The sequence below is a fragment of the Bombina bombina genome, chromosome 3 (assembly GCF_027579735.1).
Source record: "Bombina bombina isolate aBomBom1 chromosome 3, aBomBom1.pri, whole genome shotgun sequence".
NCBI classification, from domain to species: domain Eukaryota; kingdom Metazoa; phylum Chordata; class Amphibia; order Anura; family Bombinatoridae; genus Bombina; species Bombina bombina.
This window is the reverse complement of record NC_069501.1, coordinates 795,771,750-795,788,098: the sequence shown is the minus strand read 5'-3', so window position 1 is coordinate 795,788,098 and position 16,349 is coordinate 795,771,750. Positions and strand designations below refer to the sequence as shown.

The 16,349-nt window shown below is 39.1% G+C and overlaps 1 protein-coding gene across 1 annotated transcript in view; it reads right to left on the bottom strand.

Annotated features, from left to right (window-relative positions):
• The window catches only part of VWA3B (von Willebrand factor A domain containing 3B), a 486,211-nt gene that overhangs the window by 220,755 nt on the left and 249,107 nt on the right, over positions 1–16,349 (bottom strand). The window contains exons 19-20 of the mRNA XM_053707714.1: positions 7,396–7,524; positions 917–1,014 (exon numbers count right to left, since the gene is read on the bottom strand). Of these exons, the coding sequence (XP_053563689.1) occupies positions 917–1,014; positions 7,396–7,524 (227 nt within the window). The remainder of the gene's footprint in view (positions 1–916; positions 1,015–7,395; positions 7,525–16,349) is intronic.

Genomic DNA, 16,349 nt, shown 5'->3' with positions numbered 1-16,349 from the left:
AACCTTCAAAATCACAAAACTTTTCTTAAAAAGGTGCTCCCACCCAATCCCTACTTCTTTCCTCTTTTATAATTACCTCCTCACATTTTCACCTACAGACTTATGGAACTACACAAGGGATTATCTACTTCACTCCAACAGACTTGCCTCAAGCTTTCATAGCTTCAAACATTCCCAAAAAAACACATTCAGGAATTCAAACAACCTTCATTTACTTTCTCTCCTCAGATCCCTCATTTTTTCTCATGAAAACTTCCCTTAGCTTGTAAAAGTATGGTCCAAACTGTCATGTAGATTAAAGTAATCTACATCAGATGGAGACTCTTGGGAAACACTCTATTCCCCTTTTAATATACTTGTCATTTATTTTTTAATTTGATCTATTCATCCTACACCTAATGTCAAAGCAGCAGAGAAATGTTTGGAACTTTATAAATTACTACTAATATTAATAATGATGATAAAAAAGAAGGCAAAGACGATACATCAAATTGGAAGCTGTATTGTGTAAATCAATGAAAACACATACCAGAAGATTCTGAGGACTGTCGCTAATATATAGAAAAAAACATGTGTAGCACATAAAAGTGGATTTAATTAGACTAGATAGAGCCAGGAGCATTTTTATGCTAAAATACGTTTAAGTCAATATAGGAAATACAGAAATATGATATTTTAAAGGATTTTAATTGAGCAATAAAATGTAATTTGTTTTAATTTTTGTGCATGAAACAAACATTCTATTCATTCTATTCCCAAAACATTTTTACTCTGTTGGTGTAAAATGAACAGCTCCTCCTGAGTAAGGTGGTACAGTTATGTTTGTAAGTTGTATTTACAAATAGCGTGATCCCTTAAATTGTAATGGTGATAAGATTTATATTTTGATAAATGATGAATTCCTATGTATACTTACATAGTATAATCTACCATCTGAGCTTCTCTTATGTAGCGACAGGAAAAGGTAAACTGTGACTGGCTGATTTTATAGAGTTCGCTCCTTATACAATGTGCCTAAATAAAAAAACATATAAATATCATTAAAATTCACATGAAGTACATAAAAAAGTAAATTTATGCTTACCTGATTAATTGGTTTGTTCTATGGTACGACGAGTCCACGGATTCATCCTTTTACTTGTGGGATAATATCCTCCTTTGCCAAGGAAGTGGCAAAGAGCACCACAGCAGATCTGTCTATATAGCTCCCCCCTTAGCTCCACCCCCCAGTTATTCGACCGAAGGTATAGGAAGAAAAAGGAGAAACTACAAGGTGCAGAGGTGACTAAAGTTTAAAATCCAAAAAATATAATCTGTCTTAAAATGACAGGGCGGGCCATGGACTCGTCGTACCATAGAAGAAACCAATTTATCAGGTAAGCATAAATTTACTTTTCTTCTATAAGGTACGACGAGTCCACGGATTCATCCTTTACTTATGGGATACAATACCAAAGCTACAGGACACGGATGAACGGGAGGGACAAGACAGATGGTTAAACAGAAGGCACCACTGCTTGAAGAACTTTTCTCCCAAAAATAGCCTCCGAAGAAGCAAAAGTATCAAATTTGTAAAATTTGGAAAAGGTATGAAGCGAAGACCAAGTCGCAGCCTTACAAATCTGTTCAACAGAAGCATCATTTTTAAAAGCCCAAGTGGAAGCCACCGCTCTAGTAGAGTGAGCTGTAATACTTTCAGGAGGTTGCTGTCCAGCAGTCTCTTATGCCAAACGGATGATGCTTTTCAGCCAAAAAGAAAGAGAGGTAGCCGTAGCTTTTTGACCTCTACGTTTTCCAGAATAGACAACAAACAAAGAAGATGTTTGACGGAAATCTTTGGTTGCTTGCAAGTAAAACTTCAAAACACAAACCACGTCCAAGTTGTGCAACAGACGCTCCTTGTTAGAGGAAGGATTAGGACACAGAGAAGGAACAACAATTTCCTGATTGATATTCCTATTAGTAACAACCTTAGGAAGAAATTTAGGTTTGGTACGCAAAACCACCTTATCAGCATGGAAAACAAGATAAGGCGAATCGCATTGCAATGCAGATAGTTCAGAAACTCTTCGAGCCGAAGAGATAGCAACTAAAAACAGAACTTTCCAAGAAAGAAGTTTAATATCTATGGAATGCATAGGTTCAAAAGGAACCCCTTGAAGAACTTTAAGAACTAAATTCAAACTCCATGGCGGAGCAACAGGTTTAAACACAGGCTTGATTCTAACTAAAGCCTGACAGAAAAACTGAACGTCTGGAACATCTGCCAGACGCTTGTGCAGTAGAATTGATAAAGCAGATATCTGTCCCTTTAAGGAACTAGCTGATAGCCCTTTCTCCAATCCTTCTTGGAGAAAGGACAAAATCCTAGGAATCCTGATATTACTCCATGAGTAGCCTTTGGATTCGCACCAATAAAGATATATACTCCATATCTTATGATAAATTTTCCTAGAGACAGGCTATCGAGCCTGAATCAAGGCATCTATGACCGACTCAGAGAAACCCCGCTTGGATAAAATCAAGCGTTCAATCTCCAAGCAGTCAGCCGCAGAGAAACTAGATTTGGATGCTGGAGCGGACCTTGAATCAGAAGGTCCTGTCTCAGTGGCAGAGTCCATGGTCCACCAGGTCTGCATACCAAGTCATGTGTGGCCACGCAGGTGCTATCAAAATCACCGAAGCTCTCTCCTGTTTGATTCTGGCAATCAAACAAGGAAGGAGAGGAAATGGTGGAAACACATAAGCCAGGTTGAACGACCAGGGTACTGCTAGAGCATCTATCAGTACTGCCTGAGGATCCCTTGACCTGGACCTGTAACAAGGAAATTTGGCGTTCTGACGAGACGCCATCAGATCCAATTCTGGTGTGCCCCATTGCTGAATCAATTGTGCAAACACCTCCGGATGGAGTTCCCACTCCCCCGGATGAAAAGTCTGACGACTTAGAAAATCCGCTTCCCAGTTCTCCACTCCTGGGATATAGATTGCTGATAGATGGCAAGAGTGAGTCTCTGCCCATTGAATAATTTTGGTAACCTCTATCATCGCTAGAGAACTCTTTGTCCCCCCTGATGATTGATATATGCTACAGTCGTGATATTGTCCGACTGGAATCTTATGAATCTGGCTGAAGCCAGCTGAGGCCATACCTGAAGCACGTTGAATATCGCTCTAAGTTCTAGAATATTTATCGGGAGGAGAGCCTCCTCCAGAGTCCACAAACCCTGTGCTTTCAGGCAATTTCAGACTGCACCTCAGCCCAATAGGCTGGTGTCCGTCGTCACTATTACCCATGCTGGCCTCCGGAAACACATTCCCTGGGACAGATGATCCTGTGACAACCACCAAAGAAGAGAGTCTCTGGTCTCTTGATCCAGATTTATCCAAGGAGATAAATCTGCATAATCCCCATTCCACTGTTTGAGCATGCATAGTTGCAGTGGTCTGAGATGCAAGCGAGCAAACGGACCATTAGTCTGATTACCTCCATACACTGAGCTACTGACGGCCGAGTAATGGAATGAAGAGCTTGGCAGGTGGTTAAAATCTTTGATTTCCTGACCTCCGTCAGAAAAATGTTCATGTCCACCGAATCTATCAAAGTTCCCAGGAATGGAACTCTTGTGAGAGGGATAAGTGAACTCTTTTTTACGTTCACCTTCCACCCGTGAGATCTTAGAAAAGCCAACACAATGTCCTTGTGAGACTTGGCTAGTTGGTAAGTCGACGTCTGAATTAAGATATCGTCCAGATAAGGCGCCACTGCTATGCCCCGCGGCCTTAGAACCGCCAGAAGGAACCCTAGCACCTTTGTGAAAATTCTGGGAGCTGTGGCCAACCTGAAGGGAAGAGCCACAAACTGGTAATGCTTGTCCAGAAAGGCGAACCTGGGGAACTGGTGATGATCTTTGTGGATAGGGATGTATAGATACGCATCCTTTAAGTCCAGGGTGGTCATATATTGACCCTCCTGGATCATTGGTAAAATAGTCCGAATGGTCTCCATCTTGAAGGATGGGAGTCTGAGGAATTTGTTTAGGATCTTGTGATCTAAAATTGGTCTGAAGGTTCCCTCTTTTTTGGGAACCACAAACAGATTGGAGTAGAACCCCTGCCCCTGTTCTGTTTTCGGAACTGGGCAGATCACTTCCATGGTATATAGGTCTTCTACACAGCATAAGAACGCCTCTCTTTTTGTCTGGTTTACAGACAATTGAGAAAGATGGAATCTCCCCCTTGGAGGAGAATCTTTGAAATCTAGAAGATACCCCTGGGTTAAGATTTCTAAAGGCCAGGAGTCCTGAACGTCTCTTTTCAAGCCTAAGCAAAGAGAGAAAGTCTGCCCCCTACTAGATCCGGTCCCGGATCGGGGGCTAGCCCTTCATGGTGTCTTGGTGGCAGCAGCGGGCTTCTTGGCCTGTTTACCCTTGTTCCAAGTCTGGTTAGGTCTCCAGAGTGACTTGGATTGAGCAAAATTCCCCTCCTGCTTTGCAGCAGGGGAGGAGGTAGAGGGACCACCTTTGACGTTTCGAAAGGAACGAAAATTAGTTTTGTTCCTCCAGAGCCTCGAACCAAAAAGCAGCTGCAGTAGTTACAGGAACAATGCACGCTATAGGTTGGAGAAGAAAACCCTGATGAACAAATATTTTCTTTAGGAGACCCTCTATTTTTTTATCCATAGGATCTTTGAAAGCACAACTGTCATCAATAGGGATAGTTGTACGCTTAGCCAGGGTAGAAATAGCTCCCTCCACTTTAGGGACTGTCTGCCACGAGTCCCGCATGGTGTCTGATATGGGAAACATTTTCTTAAAAGTAGGAGGGGGAGCGAACGGAATACCTGGTCTATCCCACTCCTTAGTATCAATGTCCGAAATCCTCTTAGGGACCGGAAAAACATCAGTGTAGGCAGGAACCTCTAGAAATCTGTCCATTTTACACAATTTCTCTGGAACTACAATAGGGTCACAATCATCCAGAGTCGCTAAAACCTCCCTGAGCAATAAGCGGAGGTGTTCTAGTTTAAATTTAAAAGCCGTCATCTGAGTCTGTCTGAGGGAACATCTTTCCTGAATCAGAAATTTCTCCCTCAGACAGCAAATCCCTCACCCCCAACTCAGAACATTGTGAGGGTACATCGGATATGGCTAATAAAGCGTCAGAGGGCTCAGTATTTGTTCTCACACCAGACCTACTGCGCTTCCCCTGCAACCCAGGCAGCTTAGATAAAACCTATGTGAGAGTAGTATTCATAACTGCGGCCATATCTTGCAGGGTGAAAGAATTAGACGCACTAGAAGTACTTGGCGTCGCTTGTGCGGGCGTTAATGGTTGTGACACTTGGGGAGAATTAGATGGCATAACCTGATTCCCTTCTGACTGAGAATCATCCTGCGACATACTTTTAGTAGCTAAAATATGTTCTTTGCAATTTATTGACCTTTCAGTGCATGAGGGACACATTCTAAGTGGGGGTTCCCCAATGGCTTCTAAACATATTGAACAATGACTTTCCTCAATGTCAGACATGTTGAACAGGCTAGTAATGACTACAAACAAACATGAAAAAACTTTATTTAGTGAAAAAAATAACAATCTTAAAAAACGGTACTGCGCCTTTAAGATAAAAAAAGCATACACGTTCTGCAAAACTGCTTTAAAATGCACCACATTTTTCAAATTTTTTATAGCAGACTCAATATATGTAGTTAAGTTTGCCCCACAAGGAAATTTAACATTTAACCCTTTAATGTGCAAACCGGATTGAAATAAGGTCTAAATCCGGAAAAAACACCCCCAGCACCTTGCCACAGCCCTGCTGTGGCGCCTACCTGCCCTCAGGGATGGTAAATATGGGGTTAAAGCTTCGATTTGGCCCAAAACATCCACAAGGGCCCTCAGGAGTTGGAGCTTGCTGCTTGCTGAGTGAAAACAACTGCGCATCTGAGGCACGAAAATAGGCCCCGCCCATCTCACTCGATGTCTCTACAGCCTCAAAGAACCGCACCAGAGCGGTTTTAAACTAGCCATGTGGGTTCTGAGACCCAAAAATAAGCCAAGTGTACCCTCAATAAAGTTTGTCCAAAAAACGTTATTTCCCACAAAAGGTTAACAGCACTCCCAGTTCATAAAACGTTTGCCCACAAACATTCAAAACTCAGTGTCAACCATTTTTTAAATTAGCCCCTTATGCAAGCTTAGTAATGCCTTTCTATAGCTCTTAGGATTACTGCTTACCCTTACCCTCATGGGGATACTGTCAGCCTTTCTGAAATACACAGTCTCTCCAGAAAAAAATGACTGAACATACCTCACTGCTATAAAGCATGAAAACGTTCCTCACTGAAGTTTCTTGTACCCCTCAGCCTCTGTGGGAACAGCATTTGATCTTAGTTACAAATGCTAAGATCATCATCCTCCAGGCAGAAGTCTTCATCCATCTGCTGCCTAAGAGTAAATACTACACACCAGTACCATTTAAAACAAAAAACTCTTGCTTGAAGGAATGAAAAACTAATATTTTATCACCTCTTTCACTTTACCCTTCCTAGTACTTAGAGTAGGCAAAGAGAATGACTGGGGGGGTGGAGCTAAGGGGGGAGCTATATAGACAGCTCTGCTGTGGTGCTCTTTGCCACTTCCTGTTAGCAGGAGGATAATATCCCACAGGTAAAGGATGAATCCGTGGACTCGTCGTACCTTATAGAAGAAAAACTATACTAAATGTTACAAACATGTAATAATTTAAACAATGGTTAAATGAGAAAAATAGTTCTAATACATTAATAATTAATTATTCATTATTATTATTAATAATAATAATAAATAATTCATTAATAATTAATACATTAATTTGAGCATGTGTGTTATTACTTACAAGGCAATTTGGAAAGAAAAACACAAAAGACAATAGATATTAGGGGTGCAAAGCTAAATATATAATGGTGCAGTGAATATAGGTGGGGGCTCTTCTCCTATATCCCTTTATTTCTATATCCCCTTATCCCTCTGTTCTGTATAGAACATGACCATACAGAAAAAGTCATTAACTTGCAAATTCTGGGCCCTTTGAGATTTGTGGGTATTACAAAGCTCCCCCATGCACTCCACTAGGACCCCACAGCCTCATTCCCTAACATTCACTTTGCTGCTATGCATAGCTCAACAAAGCAGCTGCCTAGGGAGGTACATACTATCATATAAAACTGAATGTTGTCTTTCTAAGCACAAAAAATAACATTTGTTTGGGCATTTCCTTTTATATTATGGTGGACTCTCCTCAGACTGCATTCTCACAGCAAGTAAATGTAAGGTAAGTAAAATAGTAAAATACTAGGGTGACGGAAATGTTAGAAATGGGCAGCATAAAACCTTTACAGTAGCTCCACTTACTTTCCTCCCATTGTGTTTCAGAACAGAGTATATTTTATCTTCTGATTCAGCTCTTGGAGTTGCTATGATCACAGCAGGGACAAAGTAACTATTTTCAGCCCCAGTTTTTGCAAATACAAAATCTCCAACCTTAAAGGGGAAAAACATTCATTTAATTGATTAAATATATTATTGTTGCACTATTAAAATTTGTTATTAAGTAAAAAATAAACAGCTAGATTAAGAGTTTTGCGATATGAGTGAAAAAGTATCATTATGCTTCATAACGCTGCTTTTTCCCTAATGTCGGTATTACAAGTCTTGTCAGAATAGCTGCACCGCACACCTTTTTGGCCGTCACGCAACGTCAGTACCGCACTTTAATAAAAGTCCTTTTTCAATGGGAGTTCCATAGCGCCAGTATTACAAGTTTTGCTGTGAGGCCAAAAAGTGAGCGGTACAGGCTAAAACGACAAGATCTGTACCGCCATCTAAAGTCAGTAGTTATGAGTTTTATGCTACAAAGCTGTACCATAAAACTCATAACTAAACTGTCACAAAGTACACTAACACCCATAAACTATCTGTTAACTCCTAAACCGAGGACCTCCCGCATCGCAAACACTATAATAAAATTATTAACCCCTAATCTGCCGCTCCGGACATCGCAGCCACTTCAAAAATTTATTAACCCCTATTCCGCTGCTTCCCGACATCGTCGCCACTATAATAAAATTATTAACCCCTAAACCTAACCCTAACACCCCCTAACTTAAATATAATTAAAATAAATCTAAATAAAACTTACAATTATTACCTAAATAATTCCTATTTAAAACTAAATACTTACCTGTAAAATAAAACCTAAGCTAGCTACAATATAACTAATAGTTACATTGTAGCTATCTTAGGTTTTATTTTTATTTCACAAGTAAGTTTGTATTTATTTTAACTAGGTAGACTAGTTAGTAAATAGTTATTAACTATTTACTAGCTACCTAGTTAAAATAAATACAAAGTTACCTGTAAAATTAAACCTAACCTGCCTTACAGTAAAGCCCGACATTACAATAAAATAAAATAAATCAATCAAATACATTTATCTAAATTACAAAAAAAATAAACACTAAATTACACAAAATAAAAAACAAAATTATCAAAAATAAAAACGAACTACTCCTAATCTAATAGCCCTATCAAAATAAAAAGCCCCCCAAAATAAAAAAAACTCTAGTCTACACTAAACTGCCAATGGGCCTTAAAAGGGCCTTTTGCGGGGCATTGCCCCCCAAAAATCAGCCCTTTAACCTGTAAAAGAAAATACAAACAACCCCCAAGAGTCAAACCTAAAATCTAAATAAACCTAAGCTAACCATTGCCCTGAAAAGGGCATTTGGATGGGCATTTAGCTCTTTTACATTGCCCAAACCCTAAGCTAAAAATAAAACCCACCCAATAAACCCTTAAAAAAAACCTAACACTAACCCTCGACGATCCACTTACAGTTTTCGAAGACTGGACATTCATCCTCATCCAAGCGGCAGAAGTGTTCATCCAAGCGAGCAGAAGTCCTCATCCAAGCCGGCAGAAGTCTTCATCCAAGCGGGCCGAAGTCCTCATCCAAGCCGGCAGAAGTCTTCATCCAGACGGCATCTTCTATCTTCATTCAGACGGCATCTTCTATCTTCATCCATCCGGCGCGGAGCGGGTCCATCTTCAAGACATCCGGCGCGGAGCATCCTCTTCTTCCGATGGTCAATGTAGAATGAAGTTTCCCTTTAAGGTACGACATCCAAGATGGTGTCCCTTACATGCTGATTGGCTGATAGAAATCTATCAGCCAATAGGAATTAAAGGGTAAAAAATCCTATTTTCTGCTGCAATCAGCCAATAGGATTGAGCTTTCATCTTTCATCCTATTGGCTGATTGGATCAGCCTGGATGAGAATGGATGTCCGGTCTTCGTGAACTGTAAGTGGATCGTCGGGGGTTAGTGTTAGGTTTTTTTAAGGGTTTATTGGGTGGGTTTTATTTTTAGCTTAGGGTTTGGGCAATGTAAAAGAGCTAAATGCCCTTTTAAGGGCAATGCCCATCCAAATGCCCTTTTCAGGGCAATGGTTAGCTTAGGTTTATTTAGATAGGTTTTTATTTGGGGGGTTTGGTTGTGTGGGTGTTGGGTTTTACTGTTGAGGGGTTGTTTGTATTTTTTTTTACAGGTAAAAGAGCTGATTTCTTTGGGGCAATGCCCCGCAAAAGGCCCTTTTAAGGGCCATTGGCAGTTTAGTGTAGGCTAGGGTTTCTTTTATTTTGGGGGGCTTTTTTTATTTTGATAGGGCTATTAGATTAGGAGTAATTCGTTTTTATTTTTGATAATTTAGTTTTTTATTTTGTGTAATTTAGTGTTTGTTTGTTTTTTAATTTAGATAATTGTATTTTATTAATTTAATTTATTTTATTGTAATGTTAATTTTTAGTGTAAGGTAGCTTAGGTTTTATTTTACAGGTACGTTTGTATTTATTTTAGCTAGGTAGCTAGTAAATACTTAATAACTATTAACTAAGTAGTCTACCTAGTTAAAATAAATACAAGCTTACTTGTGAAATAAAAATAAAACCTAAAATAGCTACAATATAATTATTAGTTATATTGTAGCTAGCTTAGGTTTTATTTTACAGGTAAGTATTTAGTTTTAAATAGGAATTATTTAGGTAATAATCGTACGTTGTATTTAGATTTATTTTAATTATATTTAAGATAGGTGGCGTTAGGGTTAGGGTTACGTTAGGGTTATGCTTAGGGTTACGTTAGGGTTAGGGGTTAATATATTTAGTGTTAGTGATGTTGTAGGTCAGAGGTTTAGGGGTTAATAATTTTAGTATAGTGGCGGCGACATTGGAGGTGGCAGATTAGGGGTTAATAACTGTAATGTAGGTAGCGGCGATGTTAGGGGCAGCAGATTAGGGGTTATTAACATTATGTAGGTGGCGGCGATGTCTGGGGCTGCAGATTAGGGGTTAATAACTGTAATGTAGGTGGCCGCGATGTCGGGGGCTGCAGATTAGGGGTTAATAACTGTAATGTAGGTGGCCGCGATGTCGGGGGCAGCAGATTAGGGGTGTTTGGACGTGGTTTTTATATTAGGGTGTTAAACATAACTTTTTCTTTCCCCAGAGACATCAATGGGGCTGCATTACAGAGCTTTTGTTTCCTTGATCGCAGGTGTTAGGCTTTTTTTTTTTGCCGGCTCTCCCCATTGATATCTATGGGGAAATCATGCACAAGCACGTTAAGGCAGCCCTTGTATTTGGGTGAAGCATGGAGATCAATGCCACCATATTGCCCGCACAAGCCTGCTTTTTGCAAACCTGTAATAGCAGCGCTATAGGGAGGTTAAATACCGCCGCTTTTGTGGCGGTTGTTAATTTCCCTATAGCGCTCAAAAGTATTTTTAGGATAAAATTGTAGGTAAATCATTTACCTTTAAAATTAAAATTAGCATTTATATCCCTAAAACTCTTTTTTATCTTGATAACCATTAATATTCAACAATTCTCTTTATACTCAAGAGCAATAAACTAACATATCCCAAAGTTTCATTGTACTAATGCCAGCAGGAATGACTCAATGTTTAACACTTATTTGGAATATTAACATAATAGATACGAAACTAAAACAAATAGTGGTATTTGGCCTTGTGATATGAAATGATTTAAAACCTGTCTAGAATATTTACTTGGTATGTTATTCTAGGCACCAGCCATTTACTAAATATCAATGATATCTGCATTCTTTAGTGAATGGGCTACAAAGAATAGCAAATTTAAGGGGTTAAAAAGTATTCTAAAAGAGAGGAAATATATTTGTTTTGCTATGTGTAAGTCATGTGAAAGTGCAACAATAAAGGGGTGGTTCTGCTTCTCAGCCAGTGAGCAATCTGTCCTTATATAAAGAGAGAGTTAAAATGCATAAATATATAAAATATAGGAATTGTGTAAAATGGATTATCAAGGTTAAAAAAAAAGCAGGTTTATTTTATACCATGTGGAGCAGTAACATAGTCATGGCCCTAAATACATAGGATGATGGCTCAAACGTATATCAGAAAATCGGATACAAGAGGGGGAAATGTGAGGCCTATAAGCAGCAGGGAAACTTTGAAGTATATTTAGGGCGAGATTATATATGCGGTGCAGGCTTCAGCGTAACTGCTGAAACCTGCGTCACCCGTAATTTTACCTCGTACATCAGGGAATCACATATATGGCGCCGGCAGTTCATAAAGTGCCGTAAGTCGGATAAACTAACGATGTCCAGAAATGTCCGTAAATACAAATTTCTGGAATCGCCAGTGACTTACGGCACGATACGGCCGGCGCCTAAAAAAATAGTTAAATCTCCCGTAAAAGTCTAACACGCCTCCCAAAAATAAAATCGACACATAAAACCCCTATATCCGCCATTACCCCCATATCGGAACTAATAATACATTTATTAAACCCTAAACCGACAACCCCCCAAAACGCAATATGCCTAATTATCAACCCCTAATCCGCCATTCACCCACATCGCTATCTACCTAATAAATGTATTAACCCCTAATCCGCCATTCACCCACATTACAATCTACCTTATAAAAGTATTAACCCCTAATTTGCCAACCCCCCACAACGCAAAGTACCTATTAAAACTATTAACCCCTAATCCACCATTAACCCACATCGCAACAAACCTTATAAATCTATTAACCCCTAATCCGCCAAACCCACATCCCAACAAACCTAAAAAATATATTAAACCCTAATCCGTCCAAACCCCCACAACACAACTAATTAAATTACTAAGCCCCCTACCCTAACACCCCCTAAATTAACCCCAATTACCTAAATTAAAAAATACGAAGTTACAATTAAAATAAAAAAGCTAACTTTACTTAAAAATAAAAAACCTAACATTAAATTAATCTAAGATTACAAAAAATAAAAAAGTCTAACATTACAGAAATAATAAACTAAATTATAAAAATAAAAAAATTAAACCTATGAAAATAGAAAAGCCCCCCAAATCTAAACTGAACTACCAATAGCCCTTAAAAGGGCCTTTTGTAGGGCATTGCCACCTCTAACAGTAAAACTCCCCACGCAACACACCCCCCAAAATAAAAAACCTAACACTAAAAAAATCCTAAACTACCCATTGCCCCTAAAGGGTTATTTGTAGGGCATTGCCCTTAAAAGGGCATTCAGCTCTTTTACACTGCCCAAAATTCCTATTCTTATAAAAAAAAAAAAAAAATCCTAACCCCCAAATATGTTCCTGAAGTCCGGCAAAGAAGGTCCTCTTCCAAGCGGTGAAGTCTTCTTCCATTGCAGCGATGTTTTCTATCTTCATCCAGGACCAAGCCGATGTGGAGTGGAGATGAGCGCGGAACAGAAGACCGGCGACCGCAGAGCCATCGAGCGTGGAGATCCTCTTCATACTATCACCGCCGCACACTGAGGATTGAATTCAAGGTACGCGTTTAAATATGAGGTACCTTGCATTCCTATTGGCTGATTTGATTGTTCAAATTCAAATCAGCCAATAGGATGAGAGCTACTGAGTTTAGTATAAGATTAGGGGGTGTTTTTATTTTGGGGGGCTTTTTATTTTCATAGGGATTAGGTTTAATTTTTTATTTTTGATAATTTGGTTTATTATTTTCTGTAATGTTAGACTTTTTTATTACGTGTAATTTTAGATTATTTTAATTTAATCTTAGGTTGTTTTGTTTTTTAAGTGCTGTTAGGATTTTTTATTTTAATTGTAATTTAGTATTTTATTATTTTATATAATTTGGGGTTAATTTAGGGGGAGCTAGGTTAGGGGTTTAGTAATTTAAATAGGTTAATTGCGTTGTGGGGGTTTGGGGGTTAATAGATTAATTAGGTTAATTGCGATGTGGGTTAATGGCGGTTTTGGTGTTAATAGATTTGTTAGGTTACTTGCGATGTGGGTGAATGGTGGATTAGGGGTTAATAGTTTAATTAGGTTAATTGCGATGTGGGTCAATGGCAGACTAGGGATTAATACTTTTATTAGGTAGATTGCGATGTGGGTGAATGGCAGAATAGGGGTTTATACATTTATTAGGTTTATTGGATGTGGGTTAATAGCGGATTAGGGGTTAATATACTTTATTAGTTATTGCAGTGGGGGAATGCGGTTGACAGGTAGCTAGATATTGCGCATGCGTTAGGTGTTTGTTAATATTTTCAGGCAGTTATGGTGCTCACATTTTCAGTGTAAAGGCTTGCTGCGCCTGCCTATGTGTGGCGAGGTGAAAATGGAGTAAAATTTCTCCATTTTCGCCATGTAAGTCCTTGTGCTGAATATGTGATACCGATTTGCAAAGCAGCTCTATGTTAGCTTATGGGAGTAAAAATTGAGTCAGAGGAGTGAAAACATAATTTATGTAAGAACTTACCTGATAAATTAATTTCTTTCATATTGGCAAGAGTCCATGAGCTAGTGACGTATGGGATATACAATCCTACCAGGAGGGGCAAAGTTTACCAAACCTCAAAATGCCTCACCACACCCTCAAGTCAGTTTAATGAATAGCCAAGTAGTGGGGTGATAAAGAAAGGAGTAAAAAGCATCAACAAAGGAATTTGGAAATAATTGTGCTTTATACAAAAAAAATCATAACCGCCATAAAAAGGGTGGGCCTCATGGACTCTTGCCAATATGAAAGAAATGAATTTATCAGGTAAGTTCTTACATAAATTATGTTTTCTTTCATGTAATTGGCAAAAGTCCATATGCTAGTGATGTATGGGATAGCAATACCCAAGAAGTGGAACTCCACGCAAGAGTCACTAGAGAGAGAGGGACAAAATAAAAACAAACATTTCGCTGAAAAAAATTCATCCACAACCCAAATATAAGTTTATTCTCATAAATAAAAAGAAAAACTTAAATCATAAGCAGAAGAATCAAACTGAAACAGCTGCCTGAAGAACTTTTCTACCAAAATCCGCTTCAGAAGAAGCAAATACATCAAAATGGTAGAATTTAGTAAATGTATGCAAAAAAGACCAAGTTGCTGCTTTGCAAATCTGATTAACAGAAGCTTCATTCTTAAAAGCCCAAGAAGTAGAAACTGATATAGTAGAATGAGTTGTAATTCTCTGAGGTGGGGCTTTACCCAACTCCAAATAAGCTTGATGAATCAAAAGCTTTAACCACGATGCCAAAGAAACGGCAGAAGCCTTCTGACCTTTCCTGGAACCAGAAAAGATAACAACTAGACTAGAAGTCTTCCTGAAATCTTTAGTAGCTTCAACATAATATTTCAGAGCTCTCACCACATCCAAAGAATGTAAAGATCTCTCGAAAAAATTCTTAGGATTAGGACACAAAGAAGGGACAACAATTTCTCTATTAATGTTATCAGAATTCACAACCTTAGGTAAGAATTTAAATGTGTCCGCAAAACTGCCTTATCCTGATGAAAAATCAGAAAAGGAGATTCACAAGAGAGAGCAGATAATTCAGAAACTCTTCTAGCAGAAGAGGTTGCCAAAAGGAACAACACTTTCCAAGAAAGTAGTTTAATATCCAAAGAATGCATAGGCTCAAATGGAGGAGCCTGTAAAGCCTTCAAAACCAAATTAAGATTCCAAGGAGGAGAGATTGATTTAATGACAGGCTTAATACGAACCAAAGCCTGTACAAAACAGTGAATATCAGGAAGTTTAGCAATTTTTCTGTGGAATAATACAGAAAGAGCAGAAGTTTGTCCTTTCAAGGAACTTCCAGACAAACCTTTATCCAAACCATCCTGAAGAAACTGTAAAATTCTAGGAATTCTAAAAGGATGCCAAGAGAATTTATGAGAGGAACACCATGAAATGTAAGTCTTCCAAACTCGATAATAAATCTTTCTAGAAACAGATTTACGAGCCTGTAACATGATATTAATCACTGAATCAGAGAAACCTCTAGGACTAAGCACTAGGCGTTCAATTTCCATACCTTCAAATTTAATGATTTGAGATCCTGATGGAAAAACGAACGTTGAGACGGAAGGTCCGGTCTTAATGGAAGTGGCCAAGGTTGGCAACTGGACATCCGAACAAGATCTGCATACCAAAACCTGTGAGGCCATGCTGGAGCCACCAGCAACACAAACGATTGTTCCATGATGATTTTGGAGATCACTCTTGGAAGAAAAACTAGAGGCGGAAAAATATAAGCAGGTTGATAACACCAAGGAAGTGTCAACGCATCCACTGCTTCTGCCTGAGGATCCCTGAAGTTTCTTGTTTAGATGAGATGCCATCAGATCTATTTCTGGAAGGCCCCCCATCTGAACAATTTGAGAAAACACATCTGGGTGGAGAGACCACTCTCCCGGATGTAAAGTCTGACGACTGAGATAATCCACTTCCCAATTGTCTATACCTGGGATATGAACCGCAGAAATTAGACAGGAGCTGGATAGCTTAAAGGACTGTGAGTCCCACCCTGATGATTGACATATGCCACAGTTGTGATATTGTCTGTCTGAAAACAAATGAACTGTTCTCTCTTCAAGAGAGGCCAAAACTGAAGAGCCCTGAGAATCGCACAGAGTTCCAAAATATTTATTGGTAATCTCGCCTCTTGAGATTTCCAAACCCCTTGTGCTGTCAGAGATCACCAAACAGTTCCCCAACCTGAGAGACTTGCATCTGTTGTGATAACAGTCCAGGTTGGCCGAACGAAAGAGGCCCCTAGAACAATACGATAGTGATCTAACCACCAAGTCAGAAATAGTCGAACATTGGGATTTAAGGATATTAATTGTGATATCTTTGTATAATCCCTGCACCATTGGTTCAGCATACAAAGCTGGAGAGGTCTCATATGAAAACGAGCAAAGGGGATCGCGTCCGATGCTGCAGTCATGGGACGTAAAACTCCCATGCACATAGCTACTGAAGGGAATGAC